Raw genomic sequence first — 11,718 nt, 5'->3', positions numbered from 1 at the left:
CTAATTACTATGGGCAAATTCCGTGAATTTGCCTTTTTAACTAAATTCTTCTTAGAGTGCGAACTCGCGTAGATTCTTACTCACGAAGAATATTTTGTATGCAGGATTACTCCTGCAAACTCAACACAATACTACCTACAAATTCGTAAATAACACTGATTCATTCATGATCAAAGAAATTGCGCGTTACCTCATTCATTCAATTTACAATTAAGAATAAATTAAGTAACAGATTGTAAAGCACGTGAAAATCTATAAAGAATATTCAATCATACTAGCTCTTGATTCCTTTTGGACTATCCCCCCTTCTTATTTTACACTCTCAATCAAATTAATTTCTTAGGATTATTAGATCTTAGAAAATTCTTACTCGGTTTTATAAAATATGAAACAATATATATCCAATGAAACCTTTTTTCTACATATATGTATGTTTATGGCTGTTCCATGAAGATAGGTGTACAGATTCATACTTCTTCTTGCATCACATGGAACGATATAAACATGATACTCAGCCGCATTACAGTCACTTTATACGAAAGATGAAAAACTTGATTCAATGCTTGACATCTTCAGTTGTCATGTACAAAATACCAGACTTAAATACACAAGATTGAGTATTGAGATACTTTTATATGTTTTATTCTTCTTGATCTTCTTATACCGTTGGTCTTATTAGACAGGATGAGTCTTTATAGATGAAGTAGAAATATGCAAAATTATTCAGTTTACGTAATCATGAAACAACGCGGTTTTCCGGACGATGCTACCAATTGGAACAAGAGGGAAACATCCAGACATACAAACTAAAAGATATAAGAAAAAAAAAAAATAAAATTTCTATATGTAGGAGTGTATATATAGTTTGTATTAAAAATAAAGTTTGAACCATTTTTGTAAAAGAAAAAATCAAACAAAAACGATTTTTCTAAATTACGCCTACGCTGATATTCCTTCTTAGTCTAACTAAGAAAGCAGGGGCGTTTTCTATGTAGGTTTTTAAATACTTTGTAGATTTTCCTTAATGTTATAAGAGAAAAAAAATGTATAGAATCCATTCTTCATTATATTTCCCTTTGAATCCACTACTTAACTTAATAATTTGTATCTCTGTGAGAGACCAGAATATTTTTGAAAAGAGAAAGCTAACAGCGTTGTGGGTTGGTACAACAATATGCAGGTAACTTGAGATTCAGCGGTCAATTAAGGATAACGGGTCGCTACACTGCATTTGTTCAGGCCGCGGTGCTACCAAACGGAGATGAGCTTGACACATGTATTACAACCTAGACCCCACTTTGAGGACCAGGGTTTTTGATATATTGAAAGACAAATACACGACTTCACCGTTCCGTATTCCACGAGAGAGAAAATTAAGAGGGTATGACCCGATGGCCAGTAATTCGTCGGATATATTAACTTAGAGCTTTGCATTAGAGAGTTGGAGGGTCTCCTTCCAGGACGGTTCAAGCAACCACAAAAATGTATTCCTATAGGGAGACACATACCAAGCAGCGCAGGATGATGGACTGGGAACTCTCAGACTTACAAACCCTTGATGGGAGAGTGCATATGATCTTATAGGTGAAAGCTACATACAGAATGACTTCCCGCGGTAACAGATAGCGTACAACCGAAAATACCAATATACTTTTACGATGTCTATTATAATATTCAGCGCTCTTAATCGGTAAAGAGGAATTTGTTGGAATAAATTTCCAAATCGTATTGCAATTGTGAATAGAGAAATCCGACGAGGTACATTCTATTTCCACTCGGAAAAGATTTTAACAGACCCTAAAGAAACAATCAATCTCCGTGAAAACCATATTCCTGAAAGGACAGGGGTCATCTTACAGAGTAATAGTTATACGGCTTTATCTTAATAAGACAAGGAAAACTATACAAATTTGTCTTGCGTCGTAGCATTTGATAACCGGAAAGCCCTTATTAGCACGCTACCAGGGTTCATTATGTATATACCTATATATTACACTATCTAATGTTCATCAGAGACTAAGCTTATTTCTTTTCCAATGACATTCTTGCTAATTTCAAGACACCTTCTTCGGAGTTGGCACCTCCAATGAATCCTGCAGCATGAATGAAGATACAACCCGCAACACCACTCTTTTGGCTTAATTCTTCATCTCTTAATCCTCTTAATTCTTCTGGAAGACCTAATCTAAATTCAAAAGATGATGAGGTAACAGAAACAGTAGAAACTCTCCATTTATCGGTAGAATCCTTGAATAATACAAACTTGGTAACTCCTTCAGCGTTGTTTTCCTTTTCAATGGCATATAAATGTTCCTTCCAAGGGCAGAATTGGGTTAAGACTAAGATCTCACCAGATGCGTCAACATCAAAACGTTTGTCAAAAGCTTCTTGAACAATAGATTTAGCAGGCAACCAACTCTTACCATATCCTTCTAAGATAGATACAAATACAGAACCCATCAATTCACAACTCTTTAAGAATTGACGATCAAAGTCGGCGTCAGTACAACTTTCATTCCAGGATGGGTTTAAACGAGAGACCATAGCCGGTAATGTTATATTCTTATCAGAAAATTTAGGAGAAACATCTTTTGGATAGTTACTAATACCATTGTCATTAGCATCAAGTGATTCGATAAATTCTTTATACATCTTATCATATAAGAATTCGACATCATTTTCATTGGTCAATTTTAACACTTCCTTGATAATATCTCTACCAAAATGCTTATATACCAATCCTGCAGAGGATAACTTAGTCTTATAATTTCCATTGAAAGTGGTATTAAATTCACGTTGATGATGATCAAAATATTTAATACCGTCGTATTTACCACTTACATCAACTACAATATCACTGGCTTCCCAATCAGCTGGATTTCTTGAACGAACCAATTCAGCTTGATTGTACTTTGGTAATAATCTTAATAAATAAACAGCAAGTGATTCATCGGCATGGAATGAACCGGAGTGAGTACATATCTTAACCATCTTGTCTAATTTTATCTTTTTACTAACTGACATGATCATGAATGAAAAAGTGAGTTTGTTTATCTGGAACTCATCGTGGGAATTTTTTTTCATACTTAATGAAATTTGGACAATATGCAGGAGAATTGGTCAGCAAAAGGATTTACGTAACTGATTATAGGCATATTTAGACTATGAAGACCATTCCAAAGCTGTTACTATCTAGGATGGGATAAATCTCCTTGGAAGATTAGAGTGAAAGTAGAAGTGTTTTAAGCAATTTAATAAAGTCCTTTTTTTTGGTTTTCTGTATGGTGTTCAGTAGTAAGGAGCTGTTGAATGCAACGTTACAAAACCCCGGAAAAACCTAGGCGAAAAATATTTGTTCGTTAATATTTTCGGGAAGATGTAAAAATCTGTTTTGCATCAAAAATTTTTAAACCACCCAACAAAAAGGGAACACTGGTTCAATTATAATCAAAAAGCGGAGTAACTCCTTGAAGGAAGCTCCAAAAAATGGAACGTTTCAGTGACTTTGGACTCAGGAAATGGAACGTTTCACCCAAGTTTCCCAGCAAAAACGCTAGACCCCATTGTTAAAATCAATTTCATGGGTAATTGTTTAACCACTAATTGAGAGAAATTCACACATTTCGCAACAATAAATTAGATAATTAACTCACCCCAAGATTTGACAAAGCGAATCTTTGCGAAGAATATGGTTGCTAACTGTGAACAAAGAGACAATGAAGTGGAGGCGGGTGGCTAAAGCTTACAAATCAAAGTGATAAAAAGATCTAAGGGATGCACATGCGGGAATTATGGGAGACACCACATGACTCCACAAGGGGTTCTTTGTCTTCAATTAGATATAATGATTTTGTACTTTATTGAATCTCCAGATATTTTTTACGGCTTTAATTTTCATGAAAAAAAGTGGCAAAAAAATGCAACGTTGCATTGCGCTGAACTAAAGCTTAAACTTGAAGAAGCGACCCACTAACCGATTTTAGATCATGTCAAGGTTGTCTTAGCGAGGGTTACAAGATTAATGTCGAGCATGGATCTATTAAAAAAACATCAACAATCAAGATTCAAAACATTTCGATCCGTGTCCGAGCTTTTGGTGACATGCGGAGTGGGGGATCACCAACAGCCAATCAGACATTAATTTTGTCAGCTTTCATTCCCAGCGTATGGTTCTAAAACAATCCAAAAAAATATCCCAGACACAAATTTCTAAAATTTCAGGGTGACACAAAACAGGAAAAACAACGTTCTTGTGTCAGAACATTTAGTGCCGTTTGGCCAGGAAAAAATTTTCCGAGAAAATGACACGACAGGAGAAAGTAATCGTGCCGACCCTTACATCATCACCCTATTTATGACATCAAATTCAAACGAAATAGCTTAGATTAATTTAAACTAATTTACAGACAATGAAATTAAGAATTTAATCACCAGTTTAGAAAGTGGTCATATAATTGAAAATATCGGTGACTTGAATGACAGAAATTTTGGATATGCGCGATTATTATCCGAAACAGGTGAGGAGAGGAATAAAAAAAATGTCTGCATAAAAAATATCTCTCTTACTAATTTTTGACATTTGATTTTTTGTATGAGCTCGTCACAATTTGAGATGTTACAATAACAATTGTGGTAGTAAGCCACGGTCGCAACTTAATCCGTGACTGCTTTTTCCTTTTGGAATTGAAGGAAACGACCGTGAAGGCCAATCTTGTAGTTAGATCTCATTTCTCGGGAGTGGACGTGATTTCTTTTTTAACATCCAGGAACCTATTGGCTTAGAGAGATCTGTCAAGATCTGATGATACGTCTTAAAAAAAGGAACTAGGAACAAGTAAAATCTCAAAAATTGTAAAAGAAAACCTAACAACAATAATAATCCCGATCGAGAAAAAAAATCATTCGGATAAATTTTTCAGACACTTTTTTTCTTTCTCCAGAAGAAAAAATATTTTTTATGAAGAGCTATATGTAATTTCAATAGATCATTGAAATACAAAATTAGTTTAGTTGTTTATGCAATCCCCATTTCGGAACTCTACCCGGTTCAATTGTGACCTTGATGTCATATGGGGTACATTTGATGGGGGTCAATAGGTGAAAATTCTAATGCAAATGATAGATATTCTTTAAATAGAACATGTACACCGGATAAATTTATCTTCACTTCGGAATAATATAATTCCAATCCGTGGAAGAGTGGGCTCATGCAAAAAAAAGTAAGCTGATTGGACCTTCACCGCTAGGAAAAATGCCCCATTTTTACTGAGTTGGGCTTTTGAGATACTCTCGGAAAAGAAAAGCTGGCCGTACAGTATTAAGGGTAGAAAGAAACAAAAAAAATTTTTTGTAAGATCTGGCGTGTTGCTTTTTTTTGGTGACCATCTCAAATTATCCGAAAGATCCAAACTTCCCATTGTTTCTTGGCTGCTAAAAAAATAATTGTTACTAGCCCCCACCACACAAAATATATTATTTTCTGTCTGGTGGAAATATGATGCACAAAAAGGAATAAATTATTAAGCAAATATGAGAATTATTCCCCCATCCGGGACAACTATGGGGGGATTGACGCAGAATTCTCCGCTGGCTTTTGGCCTTGCCAATAATAATTTTAAAAAAAATTTTGCAGTATAAAAGGTCGATAGATTCCACTTTTTATGATGAAGTCGATTTGGGTTTTCTTATATCATCAGAGACTTTACAAGCTCAAGTTTTATTATGTCATCAAAAATTGAAAGAGCGTTTTCCAAACCCGCTTTGAAGGTTAGGGGAGGTTTAGATAAACTTCCAAAGATTTATAATGTTTATTTCATTGCTATGTTTTCTACCATCGCTGGTATGATGTTCGGTTTTGATATTTCTTCCATGTCAGCTTTTATTGGTACTGATTCATATAAGAGATTCTTTGATAATCCAGGATCAGATATTCAAGGTTTCATTACTTCTTGTATGGCTTTAGGTTCATTCTTTGGTTCCATTGCATCTTCATTTGTTTCTGAACCATTTGGTAGAAGATTATCTTTATTGATTTGTGCATTTTTCTGGATGGTTGGTGCTGCTATTCAATCATCATCTCAAAATAGAGCCCAATTAATTATTGGTCGTCTTATTTCTGGTCTTGGTGTTGGTTTTGGTTCTTCTGTTGCTCCTATTTATGGTGCTGAATTGGCTCCAAGAAAGATTAGAGGTTTAATTGGTGGACTTTTCCAATTTTCAGTTACTTTAGGTATTTTAATTATGTTCTATCTTTCTTATGGTTTAGGTCACATTGATGGTACTGCTTCATTTAGAATTGCTTGGGGTTTACAAATTGTCCCAGGTTTAGTTTTATTCTTTGGTTGTTTCATTATTCCAGAATCTCCACGTTGGTTAGCTAAACAAGGTGCTTGGGATGAAGTTGAATATATTGTTTCTAAGATTCAAGCTAAAGGTAACAAAGAAGATCCAGATGTTATGATTGAAATTGCTGAAATTAAAGAACAACTTTTAATTGATGCTGCTGCTGCTAATATTGGTTATGCTACTTTATTTAGAAAGAAGTATATTAGAAGAACTTTCACCGCTATGTTTGCTCAAATTTGGCAACAATTGACTGGTATGAATGTTATGATGTATTATATTGTTTATATTTTCCAAATGGCTGGTTATTCCGGTAATGCCAATTTAGTTGCTTCTTCAATTCAATATGTTTTAAACACTATCTGTACTGTTCCAGCATTATATTTCTTTGATAAGGTTGGTAGAAGACCATTATTAATGGGAGGTGCCGTTATGATGATGATTTTCCAATTCGGTGTTGCAGGTATCTTAGCTACTTATTCTGTTCCATGGGCTGACAGTGGAAATGAAGCGGTTAATATTAGAATCCCAGAAGAAAACAAGTCTGCTTCCAGAGGTGTTATTGCTTGTTGTTATTTGTTTGTCTGTTCCTTCGCTTCTACTTGGGGTGTTGGTATCTGGGTCTACTGTTCTGAAATCTGGGGTGATAACCGTATTTCTCAAAGAGGTAATGCTATTTCTACTTCAGCTAATTGGATTATTAACTTTGCTATTGCTATGTATACTCCATCAGGTTTCCAAAACATTTCTTGGAGAACTTATATTATTTATGGTGTTTTCTGTATTGTTATGGCAGTTCATGTATTTGTCGGATTCCCAGAAACTAGAGGTAAACGTTTGGAAGAAATCGGACAAATGTGGGATGAAAACGTTCCAGCTTGGAGATCTGCTTCTTGGATACCACATATTCCTATTGCTTCAGAAGCTGAATTAGCTAGAAAGTTAAGTGTTCAACATAAAGAAGATGGTGAAGGTTTAATGGATACTAATTCCGAAGAGAAGGTTTAACCTTAAAGCAGAGTCTATATGCTTTGTTGGTTTACGTGATAATGATTGTTTCCTTTTAATGAATATAAATATATATATAATATTACTTTTGTATAATACAATGTTTACATATAAATAATAATAAATAAGATGTTTAGATTTACCATTCTTTTTGCTTTTTCTTAGTTTGGGGATACTTTACTAACAGTAAGTGTGGTTCATTGTTAAAGGAATTAGACATATTTTGTTAGTAGAATCATAGAATATATTATGTTCAGTTTCACTCTAGTTCAAGTCTATATAGAAGCGACCACGAATGGACAGCCACGATTCATTGTTAAAGGAATTAGACATATTTTGTTAGTAGAATCATAGAATATATTCTATTCAGTTCTCACACAAGTTCAAGTCTAGATAGGAGCGACCACGAATGGACAGTCACTGCAGACCGCAGGAGACACAGCAGCAACACAATACCGTGCCACTGATATAAGCGGGATAGCCAGCTTGATGATCCTAGCCGGTGTATCACTCCATAGAGTACGAGTCGCACGTAATGCCCGAGGATACGCTTTGTGTAGTTTTTGGAGACTCCGAGGAGTTTTGGCCCTGGGATAAATTGTCTACCCTCTAAATCAATGTCTCGAAACAACAACTGAAGAGTCTAAACCAAGTTTCACGACTCTTGGGATATACGGTTAATCCAATTCCCCACAAAATAGACACAATAATAGAACAGTCATTTACATTTTTGAAACTTGAATTGTGGGGAGAACGGTTATTATTGGAGAAGGAGATCGAGTATTATTTTTTTTAAAATTATTCCAGAAGGTACAGATCATTATTCCAGACACGGCTTTTCATGTGGGGGGCTTATTATCAGATTTTTTTTTTTGGATGACAGTGTAATAAGAAACGTCACTTTTTTTGCAGTAATTTATTTTGTATGCATCGGAAATGTACTGTCAAATGCCGTCACGAAAATTTCAAAATCTTTTGAAATATTTTTATGAAGTAATTGGTAAGACATATAACAGACCAACGTAAAAAGGAAGCAATAGATTATCCGAAACCGAATTTCATTCTATATGGCCTTTTTTATATTGTACGTAGTTTAGCGCTATTATGTAAAAAAAAAAAGAGTTTCATCTCTGTCCTGTTTGACTTCCCTATTGAAATATCCCACGACAACTAATTTTTGTATCCGTCCCAAAAATCAGGGGTTCCCAACAAAACTGTAACATGCTTATCCAAGTTCCATATTTCATACAAGATTCAAGAGCCAGGGATATACGAGAAATACAATACAAAGTATGACTGACTTATCTCACCGATCCAGATCTGAATTAATTAATTCATTAATTTCCCTGCCGATCCCTCCTTAAGCCTCTCATGTCCCTCGTGTGACGGCGTGTGACGGCCGATCGCCGATCGCCCAAATCATTGAAATGCAAGATATCAGGCGTAATTTAAGGCACCAATATAAAAATAATTGATTGAATTTCTCGTACTGTTCAGAGAGATAATTCGGACCACGGGAAGAAACATTTCTCTCTCTCCACCCGAAAAGTTTAATTGTTTGTAATTACACACATGGAATATCAGGAGATGATAATGATCTGAGGATATCGGGAAATCCCGTAACATATTCTTATACAAGTGAAATCAGGTTATGAATGTCTTCTTGTATCTCGATTGTTCTTGGGGGGTGCGGGTGATATACAATGATGAAACTTCTGGGTGAAGATATTGCATGAGGATAGTATGTTGAGTAAAAAAAATAGAACGATGATAACTGACTGATGGACCAACAAAAAATAAAACATCAGTTCATCTTATGCTGTTGAGGAAAGAAAAAAAATAATTATTAATGCAAGATAAAAATGGAATGTGTCGCGTTCGTACAAAACCGGAAGTTAAGAACCGCCCCATTTATTTTTTTTGCAATTATGTCCGCTTCATGCATAAACTCCTAGGACTCGGTGTTACATAATATTTCAATTAGGGGTGTCAAAAATATTTAGAGAGATCATAAAGAAGTTACCAGTATGGTTGAAAACGTTTCGTTATACGAGAAAGAAGAGTTGATATTATGTGTTTCTATAATATCTACAAATGAAAGAAAGTAATGTAATAATCCCAAATAAAGATATCCGTATAATTTTGTATAAACCTAAACAAAACTTTTATATAATAAAACATTTTATATTGTAACCTCTCTATAATAAAAAAACCCAAACTCTTGTTGATAATAAATTCGTTAAATCCCAATCATTAAATAATCGTAATAAAAAAATACATAAAAAAATCGTGAATCTTGTTCTATTCCAAGTATACAATACTATTACTTGGAGTTTCCAAATTGAATTTCGGTAAATGTGAATGTAATGTAGTATATGAATTTGTTTGTTTTGTTTCTTCATAATAATACTTATGAATATCAACCTGTTGTTGTTGTCGTGATTGATTTTCACTAGTATAATATTGATCATCAATGTTGTTTTCATCTTCACTTGCATATGAATTATAACCGGTTGTTTCTGGTGGAGTGAATAATTGTGGATTACTCTTACGCAGTGGTTGTTTAATTTGTTCAAGTTGCTCAACAACTTTACTGTGATGATGATGGTGGTGGTGGTTGTGACCACTGTGATGATGATGACTATGACGACGACGTTCTTGAGTCTGTTTTTCTTCGGTGGTTTCATTAAAGAAATCACATCTAATAACTTCTTGATATAAACTTGGTAATGAAATTCTATCATTTGGATTCAATTTGAAGATTCTATCTAATAAACGATTGAAACTCTTTGAAATTGGTAATATTGCTGATAAGATATCCTTATTATTATTTAAAATATAACTTGTAAATACATCATTATGATTATCATTAAATGAGGCAATTGGCCATGGATTTCTAGCACAAGTAATATTTATAAATAAAACTCCTAATGACCAAATATCTCCAGCTAATGTAGGTAAATATTTACAATTAGATGCATTGACAGTAGTATTATTAACATCAACTGAATGATATTGTGACATATCAACTAAATTTCTAACAACCTTATGAGTATTAAAATTGGTTGTTCTTTCAGGAGCCATATAGAATGAAGAGCCACGACATGCATTACAACAAATCAAATCAGATGACATGGCAAGACCAAAGTCAATTAATACTAAATGAAGTTCATTATAATCAATTATGGGTGAATTGGCTGGTCTTTTGTAGTTGGGGTTATAACGAAGCATAATATTCTCGGGTTTTAAATCACAATGATATACGCTATTTTGATGACAATATTCAACAGCATCGATTAATTGTAACATAGCATTCTTCATTAATAATTGTTTATCATATGGATGATTTTGGAAAATTTGTTTATCAATAATATTTCCAAATAAATCCCCTTGTTCAAAATAATCTAATAAGATTACAATTGCAAAATTATCCAAATCAAACACTTGATGAATTGACATGACATTTGGATGATGATGTACTTTTAAATGTAAGGAGATTTCCATTAAGAATTGACATTGATGTCCTTGTTGTTGAATATAATCTAATCTAATTGGATTAGGTTGTGGACATGGATGATCCAAGAAATATGAATAAAAAGTCTTTTGAATGATTTTCTTATTAGCTGAAGAATCCTTAGGGTCTCCTTGTTTAAATGGTGGTTGTTTTAATAACATTTTTGCAGCAAATGTTCTACCAGTATGAATATTTTCCACTAAATAGATTAACCCATATGTACCTGCACCGATCTTCTTGATGAATCTAAGTTCATGGTTAAGCATATATCCATCCAATGTCATATTAGGATTCTGTCTTTGTCTTATTAAATGTTGTTTTTGTTGTTGTTGTTGAGTCTCGGTGATATAAGGTTTTGATATTTGCAGATGAACATCAAGTAATGGTAAGATGTCTAGTGTCATTGTTAGTTAATTGTTTATATAGTAATCGTTGTATGTGTAATTGTTAAAAGTAATTGGTTAAAAGGAAATAGGAAATATAAATTTAAAGTTAATCATTTTAGACATATCTTGTCTATTTTATATTCCTTTATGATTATGAGGTTTATATATTTATAAATAATTATTTTTACTTTTTTAAATTTCCTTTTTTTCTTTGTTTCTTTCTTAAAACTTTAAATTAAAAAAATAAAGTTTACATAATAAAAATAAACGAAACACACATTAAAAAATATTTTATTTTATTTATTCTTTTCATGTTTGACGTCTTACTTTTTAATTTCTGGAGAACATCCGGAGTATTCCATGAGATAAGAATAGGAATTGAAGAATACCAATTTGGTACTCCAGTCCTCTGGATACCTAATACCATTCTCCGCTCAAGCATTTGTGCAAATTCTTTGTGTATTTCAC

At 33.6% G+C, this 11,718-nt stretch overlaps 3 protein-coding genes across 3 annotated transcripts; 1 reads left to right on the top strand and 2 right to left on the bottom strand. All coding sequences in view use genetic code 12, as the record gives it.

The window, feature by feature from the left end:
* Nucleotides 1-2,022: 2,022 nt before the first annotated feature.
* Nucleotides 2,023-3,024, bottom strand: J8A68_006080 (MYG1 family protein; the record flags this gene model as incomplete). Its single annotated transcript, XM_049410215.1, has 1 exon — nt 2,023-3,024. One exon carries the CDS (start codon nt 3,022-3,024, stop codon nt 2,023-2,025), a length of 1,002 nt encoding a protein of 333 aa, XP_049260658.1.
* A 2,697-nt stretch (nt 3,025-5,721) lies between these two features.
* Nucleotides 5,722-7,350, top strand: HGT2 (Hgt2p; the record flags this gene model as incomplete). Its single annotated transcript, XM_049410213.1, has 1 exon — nt 5,722-7,350. The coding sequence occupies one exon, from the start codon at nt 5,722-5,724 to the stop codon at nt 7,348-7,350; it is 1,629 nt and encodes a 542-aa protein (XP_049260657.1).
* A 2,301-nt stretch (nt 7,351-9,651) lies between these two features.
* SHA3 (putative serine/threonine protein kinase) lies at nt 9,652-11,268 on the bottom strand (the record flags this gene model as incomplete). The annotated part of the gene is made up of 1 exon (XM_049410212.1): nt 9,652-11,268. One exon carries the CDS (start codon nt 11,266-11,268, stop codon nt 9,652-9,654), a length of 1,617 nt encoding a protein of 538 aa, XP_049260656.1.
* Nucleotides 11,269-11,718: the final 450 nt, after the last annotated feature.

The sequence above is a fragment of the Hemisphaericaspora subhashii genome (assembly GCF_019202705.1).
Source record: "Hemisphaericaspora subhashii strain CBS 10753 chromosome Unknown scaffold118, whole genome shotgun sequence".
NCBI lineage: Eukaryota > Fungi > Ascomycota > Pichiomycetes > Serinales > Debaryomycetaceae > Hemisphaericaspora > Hemisphaericaspora subhashii.
The sequence above is the reverse complement of the archived record's forward strand: the minus strand, read 5'-3'. Positions and strand labels throughout refer to the sequence as shown.